Raw genomic sequence first — 20,647 nt, forward strand, 5'->3', positions numbered from 1 at the left:
GGTTTGTAGCAAGGGGTGCTGGGAATTGATGTCAACTTCCCAAAACTATTCTGCGGGAGTATGGACTGAATTGATCTGAAATGTGGTATAGCGCATTGCGGGGGTGTGGTGGCGCAGTGGCGTAGTGGGTTGGACCGGGTCCTGCTCTCCAGTGGGTCTGGGGTTCGAGTCCCGCTTGGGGTGGCGGACTGGCGTCCCGTCCTGGCTGTGTCCCCCTCCCTCTCTGGCCTTACGCCCTGTGTTGCCGGGTAGGCTCCGCGACCCCGTCTGGGACAAGCGGTTCTGACTGTGTGTGTGGTATAGCGCGGATTTCAGTATTACTGTAATCTGTTGCTTTATTTTCATAATTTAGATGCATATTTTAATCAAGATGTAAGTGTTTTCTAGAATTCTTGTTTTAACGAATAAAAGTTTTCGTGGCGCACACGTGCCGGAAAGCCTTTATAACGACGACGTTGGATTTATCTATCGGTGAAACTCCATTACCCAGAATGCACGTCATGCATCATACGCGAGATATAAAATTCATGGGTCGACTAATAAGACACTCCCGCGGCACTTCCGTTCTCAGCTTCGCTCTTGTAGTGAAAGGAAGTGTTACATGGAAAATGCTACATTAATTCGCTCCGTATCTAGTCGTAAAACATAAATATAGTCCAAAAAATACGGAACTGCATGATCAAAGAGTTGTAAAAGTTTATGGGGAAAATTAAGTAGCTTACTTTTGTAAAATATTAGACCGAGACTCATTTGAAATTTTTCAGTGTGACACTTGAATTTGTCAAAATGCGTCTGAAGTGGACGAAATGTCAATGAACGAATAAAAAGACGCGTTTGGCTTATAGGAGCTGTCTGTACTGGGCATGCGCAGATACGCCCTCTGTCGCGACATGGGGAGTCGCGTTTACCACATAATGAACAGCAGGCGGCGCACTTTCTCTCACCCGCCTGCTTTCTTTTTCTTTTTTCATTGGCATCACATTTGGCAACAGAACTCCCATCATTGTTACACATAAAATTTCTTTCAAACTTCTTTATTTAGTTTTTCTTTATAATATTTATATGTACACACAGTGTAGAGCACTGCAGCATTGTACCCCCAGGCCTCAGAGAAAGCAGGGCTGTAATCAGGGTAAATGGAGCTCCCTGCACGGCATCACGTTACCCTATTCAAACTGACCATATGTACTGATTTGACTAATCTGTGCATATCTGAATGTCGTCTGTTTTTCCAGGTTCTTTTCGAGTCCCCTCGCAATCACAGGCGTGTTTTATTAAAGGATGGTAAATAGGAAAATATGTACCGCTGCGCTTTGGCTTAAATGACTAAGCATAGTGAAGTGTCACATCCGGAGGGGGGCGGAGTGACTCAGTGAAGGTGTTGTTCCGCTGGTCGCTTCACGAGGTGTTGGTAGAAGAACCAAAAGACCGGTGAAGTTACAGAGACGCTGATTTAAGTGTGTTCCTAACAGAGGGAGTCGGGCCGCAAACACAGCTGCGCACAGCAGCTGGGCGTCTCGGGGCTCCCGCTCCGCTCTGGGAACGTGTTCTTTTAGCCACAGCGCTTGGTGGGACGTGGTACAGAAATGGGACGATATTCACTGAGACGTTGAAAAAGTGAAGGTTCCCACTGTAGCAACAATAAAAGAGATTAAATCAGGATTACATACATACATAGCATAAAGGTTTTTTCAACACGGATCACCTCCTGCATGCTACAGCAGTACTGATATATACAGTTTATGTGGTATTTATCATTTATCCATATGTTTAATGAGTCCGCTTTATCAGCAGAGTCTCTGCTTTAGCACCGGATGCAGGAAATGATGAACGCGCCGACAAAGGTCAATAGCGATGCTCATCCTGCTGGTGCTGATGATGCAGGCAGGTGATGCCGAGGACGGCGTCTACGTGGGCAGCATAGGGAGGAAGTGGGCAGAGCGGTGTTTGCGTCGCGTCCGGTGTCCGCCCCGTGGTCTCCCGCGACCCCCCAGCGAGACGAACATGGGTCTGTCGCCGCGTCTCCAGCGCAGGGCTGCGTACGTGTTGTAGCCGTTCTCCTCGATGCGCTCCCGGAACTGGCAGTCGGCCGTGTACTTTGCCTGGGGGGTGGGGGGCGGGGCAGGGATACGGGCAGTCATCAGTCAGTCAACAGCTGGCAGAACCACAGCGAGCGACGTATTCAAATCGCCCCGGAAGCCGCGCTCGTCATCGGACGGCAGCGTGAAAGGGCCTCGACGCAGCACACGGACTGTGCGATGGAGGAAAGGGCGCAATGGGCCTGGAGTTGGGTTTGCAGGTGGAAAGAAGTAAAAGACGCAGAGAAATAAACGGAACCTGTCACTGCACGTCACGGCCGGAGCTCCCTTCTACGAGCTGCCTTGTGCTCACGGTCCCATTGCGTGGAACCGGCCGCCGGGGACAGGAGGTCGGGTCGAGAACATGGGAAAAACAATACGCGCTTCCCGAGGGACGGGGGAGCCCCGTCTGGGCCGGTCCAGCTCACTGGCACTTCTGCCTGTAAACGGCAGCAAGGTTTTGTTTCAAAAGCTTTATGCCAATGATGCTGCTCGGACATGTCGTTTCCTCCGGTATGTGGACAGGTCTGTGTCTCTAAACTCATGCTGATGGGACGGGACCACAGAACGGTCCCTTTTTCAACTTAAAAGGGCTTGAACCGTTTGTACACTATATAGGAGAGCAGCCCTTACGAGGAGAGGTCTCACAGCGCCTGGGTGGTGCGAGAGGACATGGGTTCGATCCCCGCTCAGTCTGTGTGGAGTTTGCACGTTCTCCCCGTGTCTGCGTGGGTTTCCTCCGGGTGCTCTGCTTTCCTCCCACAGTCCAAAGACACGCTGTTCAGGTTCCCCCATAGTGTGTGAGTGACAGAGAGAGTGTGTGTTCCAGTGATGTATGGATGAGTGACCCATTGTAAGTGGTGTATCTAGCAGTGTAAGCTACCGCGGTGAATAAGGTGTATGGGCTGATAGTAACACTACATAGAGTCCACTGGAAGTCGCTTTGGAGAAAAGCGTCCGCTAAGTGATGTAACATGATGCAAGGAAAGGAAATGGCGGCACGGCACGGCTAAGGGGTGCAGTGTGTACCTACCGACCCGTAGAGGGCGCCCTTCTTCGACATGGCGAGGTACAGGCCGGTGCTCACTGACCTGATGACGACCACTCCCATGCTCACAGATCGGATCTCCAGCAGGCCTGAAAAACACAGGAACATTTCATGCATAACCACGTCACTGGACCACTCGATCGCCGTCACGGTCATTGCATCATCATCATTCCGTGGTCATCCCACCATCACAGTCACCCCATGATCATCTCATCATTCCATCACCACCATTTCATTGCCATCCCTCCAGCACCAGCATCATCGCCAGACTGACGTCCGGATTCCAGCCAAGCGTCTGTGGAGCTCGACTCCCCGGTTCCTGTGCAGTGAACGCCGGCGGGGTCTCGGAGCGCGGTCGTGCACAGCTGCGACTCGGCGGGGCCAGCAGCGTGCCTGACAGCGGGACGTCTCTGATACATTTGGCCCGAGCCAAGAAACGTAGCTCCTTCGAGTGCAGCAGGAAACGCAAATTTTTATTGTTGCGACTCTAAATTTAGCTGCTGACCAGAAATTACGGCCCTTAACTGAAGGCGAATATGTAAACTAACTAGGAAGGATGGGAACAAAAAAAACAACTTGCAAATGTCTGTCCTGCAGGTGCGTGGGCAGGTGACAGATGTTCTAGATGCATATCTGAAAGATCTGAAACATGCTGCACCACGGTATGCACCACGGTGTCCGCCATTGTCTGAAAAGTTAGAGGCGCCCTGGTAAGATGGACAGACCTCAGGGGTGAACAACCGTTCCTGAGGAGGTTTAAAATGAGGAAAATGCGGCCGTTCGCGTGACCGTGAAGTGTGGAGCACTAGGGGGCGTAGTGCTTAGCTCTGCCTCCCTAAGGACCACGGTTTGAATCCACCTCCTGCTCTCGCACGCTTGTTCAAGGCACTAACCCTGAACCGACGCGGTGAAAAAATTACCCTACTGTACAAATGGATACATCAGTGTAAGTAACTGAACACTTGGACAAGCCGCTTTGGAGGAAGATGTAGATAAATGAATGAGTGTGAATGACATGAACATCACCTGAAGGCCACATTCAATAGTGCTGCACAGCACCCTGCTCGTCCCATAGTAACTTCAGGTCAACCTACTCAGACACGTTGGGGGAACCACAGGTTCACGGAGGTTAATCGACACCAGAGATCCGTCAACGTGTTCGCGACTGCAACACAAATAAATATTGCGTGACAGTTTACAACATGCATCACATATCGAAGCGGAACTGTGTCATGAGGTTCCACCCCCTCCCAGGGTGGGAAGGATAAAAATGGAGCCCAGCAGGCTGGGCCTTCAGCGGGGCTCCACTCGGGTGCGGCTCGAGGGGCTCCGGCGACAGAAAGAAACCTGGAGCAGCCACTTTAAGTGCCGCGATTATTTTTGCCCTGCAGCTGGCTGCAGGTCTGGGCACCTGGACCTCAGGGCGAGCATCGCGACGGCGATGACTCACGGGGGGCGGCGGTGGCCGGTGACGGGGCGAAGGACGGATGCTGCGAACAGCTGAAGGGGGAACGGAGTCTTCCTCCGCGGGTCCCCTCGTCTCCAGGCCGCTGCGACTGAGCCGAATGCTCAGAAACGGTCGAGGGAACCCTCGGAATGCCCATCCCTGTCGGCATCATGGATTTCACGTAGCTTTATTTCCTCAAGCAATGGTTATCTGAAGTTATCCACTGCACACAAGCAAGAAGCAAACCTATAGCCTTGGCATTTGATCTCAACACGTCTTCTTGGACATGCAAAGCAACGTCTCTTCAACCTGTCTCTACCGCCAGGCAACAGCCAATCAAATCTGTAGTTCGGTGTGAAGTCTAATCTTATTGGTCGACTCGGATGCGACATATAAACCGCTGGTTAAATTGCACGTCGACGAGGCCGTAACGGGGAGAACCCCCACAGTCCCTCGCTCTCCGTGGAGCTGGACTGACCCTGAAGTGACCCTGCTACGTGGATGCGGGGAGATGCACCGAGGCGGTCAGCTCAGGCTCCTGGCATCGTGGGGCTACATCAGTCCTCAGTCAGAGAGCGCGTTTACAGGCGTCCCGTGCCGAGAGGAGAGTTAAAGATCCCAACACCCTATTGAAAGCCAGAGCATTACTCCTTTCAAAACAAAATTTCATTTCTGTTCCTTAGTCGAGCTCATTTTTTCCAGATTTGATCCCCTGCTGTGGCGCAACTCACAAGTCATACAGAAATGGAAATGGAAAGAGGTTTGCGATGCCAGAACAGGACTCAATAAACCTACTGATGAACCCAGTAAAAAGTGAAAAGCGGAAAAGCCGCGAGCCAAGAGCGGGCTGGTGTTGGGGCCATCAGCGGGCAGGCGGGCGCTTTCCCTACCCTGCGCACCTGCACGCGGCTCCCGGGCCGGTTGTGTCCACATCTTCTGTTAGATGGTGTCCAAGGTGTTTCTGTGGATGAGTGTGGTTGTGAGTTCACATCTCAGCCCCTGTCCCCGAAACAGTAGGGCTGTGTGACCCCACTAAGTGGGATCCCTGGCAACCGGTCACTGCCGCATCGGTGGGACCCGCTCACACTCCCTGCTGGTGACCCCGGTGAATGAGTCCCATGACCTCCCCTACAAATAGATCAGAAGTCCTGGCAGGAAGGGCTCCCTCTGTCCCGGTGCCCTGCCCCCACCCCGACCTCGAACCCTCCTCCATTTCAAAGGCACCGCTCACCTGACGCCGATCTGTACACCTACAAATTTCTTACAATTTGTTCTGTTTGCTGGGTTCCCTTTCGCCACAAGCCCCATGGTCGTTCCATGTAAAATAAATAAACATGTCCCTGCAAACCCTCCAGGGGGGATTTTCCTCTGCGGGGTTCAGTCCAACCTAAACACGCACATAAAATCATTGCAAAGTTTCTCCATATTTGTTCAATAAAACAAGAAAGCTGAATACTAATAGAAAGAAAAAGTGAAACGCAAACATGAGCTGGATGTCTGTAAAATAGTGAAATCATTTAGAAGTCGGCGAGGGGGGTGCTGTCACCGCCTGGACACGCCGCTCCATCTGCAGGGCTGTTTACCGAGCACCCATCCCACTAACACTGTCTCTTTTGGATGGAAGACATGAGGACTGGCACCCCTTGGCAAGCACTGCGGTTGTATTTCAGGGTCCCCTCGGTCATAAAATATTAAAGAGCAAACAACCTTCGACAGGGATAATGACCCAGAGTGGATTCTGAACCCATCCGCTGTTCCTGCTCTGCGGGATACCGAGAGCCGTGATCTGCTTATTTCCTGCTGTGCATTTTCCCTTTTCAATAAAAGTCTGCATTTTCTGTTCTTTCTCTGCACGACGAGACATAATGTAGCATAACAAAGGAATGGAAGTGCATGGAGTGCCACAGAAATGCCCTAATTCCAGGTAAATCTGGAGAGCGAAATGACCGCGTGCAAACAGGCCACTGTGCTCCAGTGTAATTTCAGGCGGTCGATGTGTTCTTCACGGGCCATTGAGCGGCTCTGGAGGGGAGAGAACTGTTTCTGACCAACATCAGCCATTAAAACTGCAGGTCTGAGGATCCCGAGAAGAAACCTTCTATCTGTGAAGGAGACGATCGGAGGGTGTCATGAAAAGCAGCCTTAGCTACAGGTACAGTGTTCTCACGACCCTAGTACGGCCTGGTAACGCTCACTGAAATGTTCCTGGATGCACCCTAGTTCTGGTCCAGTTTCCCAACAACCTTGCCCACAGGGGAAAGGGTGACATACAAAGACCTATGAAGCAAGCTGAGAGCCCACATGTGCCCCTGGATACAAAGGGCCCTTCCAATTCCAAACTACACCCTATGGCTTGCACCGCGCTACCATCCCGCAGAGCTTGGCCCGTCACTGTCCCACCTCTGAGCTCCCGACTCCTTCCCCAGCCATGCCGTGCTGTGCCCACCAGTTCTGATCAACGGTGTTTTTCCAGCATCCATCAGCAGGTGGGCGTCAAGTCACTTCCTCTGTTCACACATCCAGGAGTCCAGGAACTATGGCTGGAAAAACTTAACTGCAGGGGCAACAAGGCAGGGTGGCATCTGAAGGTGTGTCTGCCGAATTGCCACGCAGGGAGCATGGTTGACTGACGACACCGGGGGGTGCTACAAAGAACCCAACAGACCCGCTATTTGGCAGGAACACACACACACACACACACACACACACACACACACACACACACACGGACAGGAGGATATTTTTCAGTGAAGAAAAACAGTGAGGGCAATTCTTCACCCTCCAAATAGGACCGAGAGGGAATAACAGCAGGCAGAAGTGTGTGTCACACACCTACATACACCTTGTAGGCCCCCCCATCCCCGATATTTCTGATGAAGCGGACAACCTTGGTGCGTGCTGCCGGGTACTCACTGTCCGTTTGGTTGCCGTGACGGTTGCCACGCACCCGGCCCATGCTGTCGATGCTCAGGAAGAACTTGTTGGCCGAGTATAGTCGCCGGAGCCGGACGTCTCCCTCCAAGTGGTTGTAGCTGCGGGCGCGGCGCCCCAGGTCCCAGGAGAGGTGGGCGGTCTCGGCCGGGGCCTGCAGAAGGGCCTTCTGAGCTTCGTCCTCTGACCCCGGTGCCGGGAATCCCGCTAACGTGGCGCTGGCCGCGAGAACCAGGAGCAAGCAAGCCTGGTGCAGCGACTGCGAAGGGAGGCCAGGCCGCAGACCGGCACTAGGTGGCGCCCATTTGCACATGGCAGGTCAGGCTCCCAGAGTGCACTGCAAACAGCCACAGGGCATGCTGCTGCCCGGGGCGTCACACAAAGAGCCTTTGCGGGTGGGGGGGTTACGCGGCACAGCCGGCGAGCTGTTCCTCCGAGCCCCCCGCCGGCACAAGTTCGGTCAATGCATAGGGCGATCCCCCCGCTTCTGACGGTTCTGCCTCCTCGTCGGGCTCCTCGTCTTCAGCACAGACAGGTACTTTCTGAGTGTTTGGTGCTTCTTCCAGAGCCCTGTCCTCAGACTCCCTGCTTTCAGAGCGCTTCCCTGGGTTTGCTGAGGTAGTGAGCCGTGCGGGAGCAGCTCCCTCTGCCAGAGACAGCCCACCTTGCCCTGCTGCCGTCTGCCTCCCTTTGATGGGGCGGGACAGACAAGCTGCCTGGCTGACAGCGAGCGGGATGTATGAGTGTGTGTGTGTGTGTGTGTGTGTGTGTGTGTGTGTGTGTGTGTGTGTGTGCGACCTTAATCAAGCCACTCTACAAAAAGGGGGCTGCCTGGAAAGGGGTGTGGTCTGCCACATGTTTGATGATTTCAGATGCGATTCACCTGCCGCCAGTTTCCTCATATCTGCAGTTCCTCCCTTTACTTTTTTGCACTTTTTCCTTTCAGTCTTTGAAGGGCACCTGCTGTGCAACCAGAGCAGTGAATCCTTAACTGTCTCGGGGAGCCTGACCCCCCCCCACGCTGGATGGGAGGTGCGTCCTCCTGCTTTCGGTCCCCCGCGGCGAACCCCTCGCCAAAGCTGCACGCTTGACCTCAGTAAAGGTCAAGGTTAATTACTGTCACGTGAGTCGACTTACAGGCGTTTCTTGCTTCGTAGAGATGAAGTAAATCTGTATCCCTCACTGTGACCAGTGGCAAATGAACAACGGTCATTCCTCACAGCCACCAGTTTCCCAATAGAGCGGCTCCTCCTGGGACTAGAAGTCTGTTCATAACTTGTTTGTTTGTAAGTCCAAAGGCAATTTTATAACAAGTCACAATCAGTAAAAGCTTAACAATACAGACGCACTTTCATTGGTTTCCTGGTGAGATTCTATAAAAGCCTTGGATATGGCTCTAATATAAATAAAAAGACTTTTAAAGGCATTTTACTGTAACATTTTAACTTTGAGCTTCAGTAAAATAAAAACAACTTTAAAATGACTGAAAATAAAAATGAGTTATCTCCAAAGACTGCTGTTCAGTGCCAGCTGTGGCCCGTAGACACGTGCACTTTTCTTCATATTGCTCGAAGAACATCGCTCAGGAATGCTGGAGAGGAGCTGCAGACACTGTGGAAGTGAGTTGAACGAAGGCGGTTCCACACACTCATTCTGTTTGGGCTCTTTACCGCCACCTGTTGGTCCGCAGGGCAAACTGAGGTCCGGGTCGCTCTGCTACGGGCCGAAATATAAGAGGAAAACTCAGGAAACACGAGTGAAAACAGGGCAGTTACAAATAAATAGAGCGGAAAATGTTTGCATCTTTGAAAATGTGTAACTCAACAGTTGGGAACATGGAGATCCAGTGCATGTATGAAAATGCACAACCATTTTTTTCATTGCAAACAAACATAAAGTGGAGAGGGCCAGGAGGACCGCACACACTTTCGCTCCGCTCTCCCATCATGCACTTGTTCCTGGAGCAGCGCGGCCGGACTGTGTAAACATCTGCGGCGGCTGTAGGAGCGCGGATCCTTTTTTTGCGAGAACTTCTTTGCATATCCCGCTTCGTGACCATTGTGCATTATTTTGTGTTTCTGGGCCCCAGCTGATATCAAAGAGCTGTTATCTGACTGCGACCAAGGGCTCAACGGAAGCGACCGGAACGAACATAAGATCTGCAGCCGCACACACTCTATCTGTACTTTGCAACGCTTCCAGGTGCGATAACTTGATCCTGCGTTACATAAGGGTCGAGGGTTAACACGTTAACAGTCCGGGGGGTCCGCGCGTCTCTTTGCACGGCGAGGAGAAGTCTCGGGCGCTCAGGCGTGGTAAAAACGCTCCATGACAGCAGCTGGAAATCAGGGCTTGGCAGGAGCGCCAGGCGCACCAGGTGACGGTTGGTGGCAGACGCCGCCATTGCGCCGCAGTAACTCTGGCCTAAGTATAGCTCACCGATGCTTCCACCCTGGCAAAGGGGACGGTCACCTGACGTGAAAACACACACCGCACTTTGAAGTCGTTCGTACGAAGACGACCTCCACTTCTTCGACGTTCCGCTTTTGGAACGACGCCCTCTTGTGGCCAAAGGCGGGAACTGACAGCAAAGTGAAAATGAATGAATTGGAGAGCAGGAGCCAGTGACCCCTGTAGGGGCTGCAGGTGAGTCCACCTGAAGATGAGGTCCCCCCACCACACCCCAGTCCAAAATCTCCCTTCGCTTGTTGCAGAGCCGAAACTGGACAAGAAAGTGAGGGAGACAGTTATTAACCGTCCGCAGCAAATAAATGGAAGAGCACGGCAGAGACCAGCGTCGCTTCCAAATGCCACTGCGACACAAGGATATGATACGATGATTATATTTCGGCGTCCTGCACGCTGTTTCGTGATGGTTCTTGCTAATCGTGACCTTCTCCGCCCCCAGGCAGCGGCGCGTTTCTCCACGCTGTCAGAAGCGCCAGTGTCACAGGAGTTATCGAGATGCGGCCCTCCGTGCCGCGGTCGCCACGGAAACGGCGGAACTGAAGACGCTCGGGTTCCGGCGCAGAATAAAACACTCTTCTGTTTGCATCTTTCCGTGCGCTACGTCAGCACTTGCCCCCCCGACCCCCCGTGCTCTCAGAGACACAGAAGAGCCCCTTTCCGCTCTACCGTGTTTTACTGCTCTTCTGTCCTCAGAAGCCCTTTCCTCACTGCTTTTCTCACATTTTCCTTCATGTTTGACACCTACATGCAAACTCACTGATTTCAGGTCATTGCTCGGATGATGCTTTTATCCGAAGCAGCTTACTCTGTTTTTACTCTATTTCTTGCCTTCAGATGGTAAGTATCTCTACTGGGGTACTGCAGTGGGAGTCGGGGGTGGGGCTCTGAACAGCAGCTTCAGGGTCACAGCCCCACGTCCTTAACGGCTCTGCCACATGTTGCCCCTAAAAGGATTCTGAAAGTATTGTAAGTACTACAGTGTGAAAGCGAGCAGATCCACGAGGACCACACACACTGTGAGTGTGTGTCACGCAGGCTGACCGCTTACAGCGCACCTGGAGGACACTGATAAGTGACCGCTGCAATGACCGCTCGTCCTTCACTGTCACTTCCTGCCTCAGTCGGGCTAATGCACATGGTGCGCTGGGGTGGTGGCGTGTGGGCCGAGGTGTGTGTGTGTGTATGTGTGGGAAGGGGAGGGGAAGGTGAGCAGTGTGTGGATCAATAACTGTAAGGAGAAACCTGTGACATTGCTCTTCTAAGGAGCCTTCCACCGATACGCTCACACACACACACACACACACACACACACACACACTGCCCTCTATTGTCTGCCAGCATCTAAAGCAACACCCTTCTTCCTGCTCTCTGGAAGTGTCATTTAAAACAGGACCACACTGAATTTGCCTGCACAGCTGTCACACAACACACACACGCGCTCACGCGCCACTATGTCGTTGTAACTTTCCCCACATTTGTCTCTCTGTCTTTTACCTCTTATGTGAACAGCTCTCAGGCTGTTGCTTCTTCTAGAGCTCAGCGGCTCATTACAGCACTGGGGCCTTTGCTGCTCGTTGTGTGTGTGTGTGTGTGTGTGTGTGCGTGTGAGATTGGTCATTGTGTGCGCTCACTGCTGTGTGCGACACCAAGCGTCCCCTCCCAGTTGGCTCTTGACGCTGCAGTTCCCCGGAGCTCCACGAGGGGTCGGTGCTCAGTCACAGCATCAATCCACCCCCCCAACCCTCCGCCCCCCACTGCAGCTCGACAGGTGTCTCGCAGTCCGCAGAGGAACTCGCCCGATACACACCTGGAGAGTATGCACTTCCGCACAAACGCTGCTGCACGTTTCTGTAACTCCAGCTGTACCTGTCTGACTGGCACCCGCTCCTCTCTCATGATTCCCGGCCTTCGTTCTGAAATGGATATTGGGGGGGCGGGGGGACTCTCCACGCACCACACGGCTCCCTTGTCTTGGAGAGGAGGACGCAAGCGCTGCCGCTCGGTCTGGTCGCTGAAGCCCGGCACCAGGGAATCACCCAGAATATCATAAAAATATTATAAGCATATCAAAATATTGCAGAGTTACAAAAACGACACTATGTGCGCTCTCACACATCGCCTGCGGCCCTCAGGCAGACGCATCACCGCTCTTCCCTTCGGCTGCCCTTCCTCACTGGGTCCGTAAGGGGCGCCAGAGTGGCAAGGTGGACAGCGGGGCCCTTCGCACCCTGTCCACTTGCAGAATGCCAGGTTTACTGACGCCAAGAAGCCCAGTCAGGGAAAGAAGAAGTGGGGCGGGGGGGGTGTCTGAGTATGGGGCGGAGCCAAACAGGAAGAGGAAAGAGCCGAATGCTCTGCATAATTAATGAAATCTGTTTCTGCACAGCGAGTCGTCCACTGCGTCAAACCGGCGGATTCACCAAAGACGCTGAAGGTGCTGTGGCCTCCTGTTTTCTCTGTTTTCCGCGTCAGCAGCTCCACAAGTCGTGCTCCTCGAACACGAGACAAAGAGCAGCAGCAGGAGCCTTCATCCAGCCGCAGGTCCTTGAGCTCCGAACGTCACGAACTCCGAGCAGCTCAGAGCGGTGGTGTGACATCAGAGCGACACATGTCTAGAGCACATCTGTCTTCCTCACGGAGACTGTGTCCAGCAAGTGGACCCCCCCCCCCAAGTCACACCCCCCCAAGCCACACACCCCCCAAGCCACACCCACAGGCCACACCCATGGATCACACCGGGCCACGCCCCACATCACACCCACAAACCACGATCCAGGGCCACACCCATGAACCACATACAGGCCGCACCCCCAGGCCACACCCACAGACCACACCCCCAGGGCATCGTTGATTGCTGGACTACAACAGTTCTGCAAACAGAGCGGTCAACCAGCTTTTAACCTTTTTTTTTTTATTTTGACATTGTACTCCGGCCACACGCTGAGCACGAGGTCCACCTGGACTTGGGAAAATGAGAAGATCTTCTCACATCTCTCAAAGTATCGCCATATCCTGCAGCACAGCGCGTACACCCCCTCCAGGGGCTGGGGACCGATGACCTACTGGCTCAGGTGGGGGGCGGAGCCATCCGCGTGGAGCGGGTGACGCGCCGGAGCTCGCCGCACCTCCGAAAGCTGCCGACTCCGCTCGCCGAAGTGACCGATCACCTCCCGTTAAGGCGTGGCCGGCAGGCTGCTTCGCTGACCCAGCTGGCAGCATCTGGCCACGCGAGGTGGACCGTGACCACGTGGACCCCGGTCCTCTCTGCCAGAGCTCACCCCGGGGAGCCTCCTCCTCGCATCGGTCACGGGGTCTCCTGGCGCCGCCGTGTCCTCCTCCTCACGGCGAGACCGGCCGTTCAGCTTCCGCCTCTTTCCAAGTGCCTCTGCGAAGGGTATTAGCATATCGGTGTTGATCGTGGGGCTGAAATAATAAGAGGAGCTGCCCGTGGGCCCACTCGCCGTTTCCTCACCTCTCCGCCCTTTGCGCTGCCGCCACTGCTCATTTATTTCACTCATAATCCCTTCCTTTCCCGTGAACTGGAGCTAAATGGCCTTTTAAGCGTTCGTCGGAAGCAGAGAGAGACAGACAGCAGTGTGTCTCTAAGAAGCGACGTCTCCGCAGACCTCCTCGTGCTGCTCGCCTGCGAGCCGCTGCCGTACGTCTCCGTACCGTGCCGGGAGCGTTCCGACGACGTTGGCTCCTCGCCCTCTGGCCTCGGGTTCCACGCAAGCAGCCCGATAAAGTCGCTTTCGAGCCCCGGCTCACGGGGCGCCTCCCCACCGACGGGATTGTGATGGAACACGCCAGGCCCGCTCTTTAGCATAAACAAATTGTACTTGTGTGCATCATCTGCGTGTGTGTGTGTGTGTGTGTGTGCCTGTGTGCTGCCGCTCACCAGCCTGGCGGTGAGTCATCCCCGTAACCCCTTCTCTCCTGGCCTCCATCGCACCCCGGTGCACGTCTCGCGTCGTTCACCAGTCCAGTCCTTGCCCGAAGAGCCGCGAACGCCACGTCGCTCGAGGGTCGGAGCTCTGGATCAGCGCCGCTTTAGCGACGGTCGACGCGAGCGCCCGACAGCGGAGGACTGCGGCACTACGAAGCGGAGGCGGTGGCGGTGGTGACCTTGAGGCATGTCCCACCCCACGTAACCGTCCGTCTCGTTCTGCAGAAGAACCCTGAGAATAACTGCGTTTCGGAGCGTCACCCTCGGCACAAACACGCGGCACTCTGCATAAATCCTTTAAAGGCAGAGTCGTGACCAAATAGGGTAAATGACACCGCGAATCCACTGCGGAAGCGCGAGCAGACGAGATGGGTAAACGGGTCTCTTGACCTCAAGTGTCGCTTGACCTTCCCCGTCCCTCCACCCAAGAGCACCTTTCAGGACAAGCGGAGACACGCAGAGCCACAAGTTAACCGTGAGAAACGAAGGCGGTTAAAGCTCTCAGACGAGCGGACGGACACGCTACGGTGAACAGTAAGCGCTCACCTGGCCAGCTCCTCCGGGGGAAATCCGACCACGGGACCGTCTCTGTCTCCGCCGCAGGTTCTCGACACCCTGCCAACCCAAAAGCAGAACATCTCGCGGTGGTTTCTTCATCCTGATGTCTAACAAAGCGCTCTTTTTTTAAGCCGTATTCTTCAAGGGCTGCGAAACCTGACAGGCTGTCGACGTTGTCAGGACTGAGGAATGACGGGTCGTCGGTTTGAGGGGCTGGAAATGTTGTGACTGCCTTTCGTGCCTCATAAGAGCCGTCGCTCCGCCAACCCCGGCAGACGTGAACCCGGCCTGACGGCCGTCGGCCTCTTCCTGACATATCGCACGTAGGGACGGGCATAACGGGCCACAGACCTCCAGCAGAGAGGCCTGGCGATGGTTTTACACGCGGCTCCCAGCAAGTGTGTGTGTGTGTGTGTGTGTGTGTGTGTATGAAAGTGAGAAAGAAAAAGTCGTTAATAAACCTAAAGGACTCTTTTGATATTTAAATAACAGGTGAGGATGGGCTGTATGAGCGGCTGTGGAATCCCCTTCGACTCGCTGACCTTCAGTAGTTACAAGAGGTCCCGCAGAAGGCAGGGGGGAGATGGTGCGGTGGCATAGTGAGTAGCGCTGCTGTCTCACAGCGCCTGGGTGGTGCGAGAGGACGTGGGTTCGATCCCTGCTCAGTCTGTGTGGAGTTTGTGTGTTCTCCCTGTGTCTGTATGGGTTTCTTCTGGGTGCTCTGGTTTCCTCTGAAGACATGCTGTTCAGATTCACCCATAGTGTGAGTGACAAAGAGAGAGAGAGTGTGTGTCATCTACTGATGTATGGATGAGTGACCCAGTGTAAGTAGTGTATCTAGCAGTGTAAGTCACCATGGTGAATAAGGTGTGTGGGTTCATAACACTACATAGAGTTCATTGAAAGTTGCTTTGGAGAAAAGTGTCTGATAAATAAATAAATAAATGTCAATGTAGATGGACAGGTGGGTCTGTCAAATCACTGTTTCTCATACTTCCCCCTTATGGAGTGGCTCTCGGAATAACGGCACCCTTGCAAATGCAGCAGGATGTGCACATTTCCCAACACACCGCCCCCCCCCGCTATGGCTCTGGATGGTAACTAGTGACTGTTAACCACTGCTACCTTTCATCCTCAGGGCAAGACCTGGGCCTCCTGCTGCCTCTCGCCCCACCACAGTGTCCTAGGAAGGGTGTTTCAGACAAGCCACTCTTGTGAAACTTCTCATTCTCTTTTGGCCCCAGCTGGAAATGAGGGATGTGATCTTATACAGGCGCGCGGCTGGCTATTCGCTGCGGTAACAGGCGCTCTGACGCTGCTTTGTCCTTCCAGAAGAAGCATGGAATTTATTCATTTTACCCTCCTCCCATTAATTTAATGTAGCCACTCAAAGTGTCGCTACAGAGACTGTCAGGCTAATTTTACATTTCGGGAAAAGAGACTGGAGGAGAGGGGGGGCTCGTAGCAATCGATTAATTGTGCCAGCCACGCATCGAAGCCCTGCCACTTCCACAGTTCAGCACAACGGACCCCGCTGTAGCTGCTCCGCTCTCGGGCTCCGCCTGGCTCCACTCGCTTGTTTCTCTCGCAGCGCTCGCTCCACGTGCATATCGTGTCTGAGGGCTTCACCGCTACCGTCCAGAACCACAACATTAAGTGCAGCATCTGGAACGAACATGGAATAAAGCAAAGGTGAAAAGAGTCCGCGAATAAAAACGTAGTGAAAGTGAAGACGGTACAGGTACTACTGTGGTATTTTATGTTAATTGTTATCTGATATATATGAAATGATTTATTTCTTGCCCATGAGTGTGTCCCGTTTCGGGGTGAGGGCAGCAGCATGGGCAGGTCCAGGTTAACAAAGAAGAATAGGGTGTTTATGATTCCAAACAAAAGAGACATGAAAAGAAACACCTTTTTTTTTAACCCCACCAGCACTCACACCTGTTGTACTCATCCTCCTCAAGTCCTTCGACCAGCTGCTTATATAGCCCTTGTGGACAAGCTCTCAAGTGGCAGCAGCTGGTCCTCATCATGCCCTTCAGGCCAGGCAGGGCCAGGGGGTTGGAGGTGGAGTGGAGGTGGAGTGGAGGGGAGAGGGGGGCTGTTCATCAAATCACCCCCCCGCCCCACTACTGCCCGCCATTCAGATTGACGCTGTGAACATAGCTGGAAAATCACAAAGCTTCATCTGACTAAAAATGACTTATTTGAGCAGTTCTTCTCAACATGATGCTTTTCTGCTTTAACTCAAATACATTTCTTGGCAAGGGGGCACGGTGGCGCAGTGGGTTGGACCGGGTCCTGCTCTCCGATGGGTCCGGGGTTCGAGTCCCGCTTGGGGTGCCTTGCGACAGACTGGCGTCCCGTCCTGGGTGTGTTCCCTCCCCTCCAACCCTTCGCCCTGTGTTGCCAGGTTAGGCTCTGGCTCCCTGCAACCTTGAATGGGACAAGTACTTTCACCTACGTTTACTTCTAAAATGTACTCATTTATCAGATGCTTTCGTCCAAAGTGATGTACATCTCATAGAAAATAGTGTGTCCTCCTGAGTAAACTTTTTAAAAGTAGCTGTGCTTTTACTTGGCTGTTGTTTTTGACTACCCTTCTCACCTCAGGAAATGAGAGCAACAGTCCTGGGAGTTGCTGGCAGCATGACCGCAGCATGACGCAGCATGACCGCAGCATGAGCCAGGGGTGGAAATGTTGTTTCTGACCAACACATGCTGCTTCCTGGTTAAACACTCATTTGCACATGAAAAGGCTCCATTGCAACTAAATCCAAATTCTTGGTCTTTATTAGAACTTCCCACAGCGTCCTACCCTCGTCCTTAACGCTCATTATAACCCCCATTTCCACTCTGCACCCCCACTTGTCTGACCTCAGGGTCATTACATCTACAGTGATGGTTTTCGTAGCGATGAGATGATTCACTTCACACCTTCGTCATCCATTTCATCTCCACTGGGTCTTTTATTTTATTATTCATGTAAATATCTTCATCAAAATCTATTTATGGATAAAATTTTTGCAGCTGTACAACGAAACCTAAAATTTTATCAGCAGTACGGCTAGACGTTTGCCGCACAGCGAGATTTCGGACATAATTTCCTTCTCGTGTCCCTAACTGCGCCCGTGAGCGCTGCTCAGTAGTTCCACAGGGTTCCGTTCTCGGACCCATAACCGCATCCCTCAACATCTAGCAGGACTTAGATTGACTGAAAGAAAACCCAACCCTTGGTTTTTTTCTTAATTTTTCCAGCTCCATCAGGCTGGAGGGGAAGATCTGTCATCCACGTGACTGAACCGGCAGCTGGACTTGTGCTACAGGGCGGCGGACGGGTTCATTCCCGGGGGCCCAAAAACCCGAGCGCTGGCTCTGAACGTACATCGACTGCCTTATAAGGACAGAAGTGTGGGCAGTATAAGAACGACTGAAAAGCCCAATACGTGTATTTAAAGATACTATATGTGGTTATTTAATACGCATTCATGGACTCTGAAGCAATGTGGCCCGGAGCCTCTTTTTGCCTGTGATCCGTGGAGGTGTGAAGCGTGTGAGGGGCGAAACTCTCACTTTATCTGCATGCCATTTTGTGTGAGTCTACGCATGGCTCACCTTTCTCACTTCATTTAAAATGTCCTTCGAATACGAGCGACGGGATGACCCCGACGGGGGGAGCAGTGCACCGGCTGTGCGATGAGCCTCTCCTACTTTTCCACGGGAGCCAGGGCGGAATGTAAAATCGGCCGAGATCCCACCGGTGAAAGACACCGGGGGGTCGAAACTCTACTATTACGGACACGCAGAAAGAGTCGGGACCCAAACAAGGACAAGCGCACCGTCGCCGTGGCTACGGGGCGGCACACGACTGGCGCTCGTTTCTTCGGGCTCGCCTCGCGGGGCCGAGCGGAGACTCGGCCGCCCTCGTCGGTGGTGCGGAGAGACTGCCGTCTGCGGAGAACCCCGCCTGCGGGGGGGCCGTCTGTGTCAGAGCGCTCGCCGCATCTGTATGCACACCTACACACACAGGTGCGCGCACAGAGCGGGAGGCTGAGGCATGAGAGGCAGATGTAACCCAGCCGCTTATTCGTTTGAGCCGTTCAGAGAGCGTGCGTAATTGTAACTACGCACACACACACGATAGAGGTACGTGCGCCACGGTAACGCAGCCATTTCGAAACGGTGCTGCGATTCTGCAGTCCAAGCACGACGAGGCCAGCGGATCAGACTTGAGCGAAGAGGACGAGACGAGTCCGACGAGCGTGTCGCCGCGCTCGTGATTTATTGCACCACGGCGACCGCGTGGAGGGAAGGGTCGCTGGGTCGGAACCAGGCGACGCCGAGCGCGTCCGCCGGGTTCTCCGCGGACGTGTCGCCACGACCTGCCCTCCGGCCAGCGGAGAGACGCTGAGCAGATGGCACACGCCACACGGAGATTGAGTCGCGTCACGCGGACACGCGGACGTTAGCCAACACCCGGGTCGCTAACACCCCACGCTTCCTCCGTTGCCACGTCGAGCCCCTGCCAGGCCTCTCGAGCTAAAATGACAGACGCGGCTGTTACCGGCAGCGGAGCAACGTGGGCCTTTTCTGAGATTAACGCGCCGCCCGCGTGTGCTTGGCAGAGCGTCCCGAGGGTCCCCCGCCATCATTCGCGGCAGCGAGCGGACGGAGCCACGTCCCCGAAGCGAAACGCCTGTAACTGTGGCGCAAACCCCATCCGCACCGACCGCAGGTACGCGCACACGCATACACTTGCTGACTTCAGACCTCTCTAAACGTGTTCGAACGTCAGGACAAGCTGGACAGCGACTCCCAGCCGTCATCGTCACCGTCCACACGGACGGCGGCGCTCGGTTCGACGTTCCGTCTTCGTTCCTCATCCGAGCGGCACTAAACGAACCGCATTTCACGGCACCGACGGCGCTGAGCCATCAGCCGCGTTCCAGGACCGAGGACGACTGCGCCGAGCCCGGTTTTCTCACAGCGACGCACAACGCAGACGTTGCGCGGCTTTCTCCATGGCAGCTAACAACGATTTACCCGTTTGCACAGCTGGGTACGTTTACCGGAGCGATTCAGGGTAAGCACCTCGGCCGAGGGCTGGAGGTGGGATTCGAACCTGTGACCTTGGGGTCCGAAGGTAGCAGCTCCGCCCGCTAAGTACCAGCTGTCCTGTAAATAGCACCGATGGTGTGTGTCCTGTGTGTGTGTGTGGTGTTTCACATGGTTTGTACCATCTTTACCCTGCTGGAAAGCAGCCCACGTTTGGCGCTGTTCCTTTCTCACCTCCGTTTTTACTCCGATGGTGTAAACGGCGACTCGGACGTCTGCTTGGAGCGGCACGTCAACAGGGCTCTTGATCACTACCGCTGTGTACTGTACCTGACCCGGAGGCCACTGAGGTCGCGAGTGCAGCGCAGAGGCTCCGGCGCAGGGACTTTACACTGCAAATGTACCTCGTTTCTTTGTTTATTGAGCAAATGCTCTTCGGTGGCGTCCTTTGTACACACGTCGCAGGAGAAGGGAATGACGACAGAGATTTTTATTTTACAGCAAAAACAGAGAGGAAGGACGGGGTCAGAAGGAGACTAAGTGGGCACTGGGAACAGACAGTATACACACACACACACACACACACACACACACACAGGGACACACTGTAGAAAGGAGTGAAGACGGCCCTCCTCCACACACACAACCCTGACTGACTTCGACTTCAGAACCAGGGCATCGAGTAGCAGGTGCTGCACAGTTCTGGGCTGGACAGAGTGGGACACGCGGTCGTTTCCAGCGCACTCCGTGACGTCCGCTTCTGTCCTAGGGGGGCAAATATTGTCCATTTCTGCTCCCCGAGCCCTCCGGGGCTCCGAACGTCGCTTTCTCACTCAGTCGTGACACGTTCGGCAGGTTCCGCTCGCACGGCACATCGAAAGGGGCCGCCGACGGGCACCGCTGGGCCGCGTCCACGAGCCGGACGACGGCGGACGGCCGCCGAAGACCGTTGGCTCGGGAGGGAGACGTGGAGCGGCGCAAACCTGTTTCTGCGAACAAGTACGGCAGACACTCACGCAAGCGAGTGCTTTTCACGGTGAGCCGAGCGCCTGGCATCCACTCCGAGAGGGACCGAGGTGAAGCCGGCCAGTAGGAGCAGGGCTCCGGTCGTC

General features: G+C 54.2%; 1 protein-coding gene across 1 annotated transcript; it reads right to left on the minus strand.

Moving 5' to 3' along the window:
- Positions 1-1,900: 1,900 nt before the first annotated feature.
- On the minus strand, positions 1,901-7,817 carry LOC108921405 (fibroblast growth factor 22-like). The gene is made up of 3 exons (XM_018730878.1): positions 7,487-7,817; positions 3,112-3,215; positions 1,901-2,102 (listed from the first exon to the last, which is right to left on the minus strand). The coding sequence occupies exons 1-3, from the start codon at positions 7,815-7,817 to the stop codon at positions 1,908-1,910; spliced, it is 630 nt and encodes a 209-aa protein (XP_018586394.1). The 3' UTR covers positions 1,901-1,907.
- Between the last annotated feature and the right edge of the window lie 12,830 nt (positions 7,818-20,647).

Source organism: Scleropages formosus, chromosome 25, assembly GCF_900964775.1.
Source record: "Scleropages formosus chromosome 25, fSclFor1.1, whole genome shotgun sequence".
Classification (NCBI taxonomy): Eukaryota; Metazoa; Chordata; class Actinopteri; order Osteoglossiformes; family Osteoglossidae; genus Scleropages; species Scleropages formosus.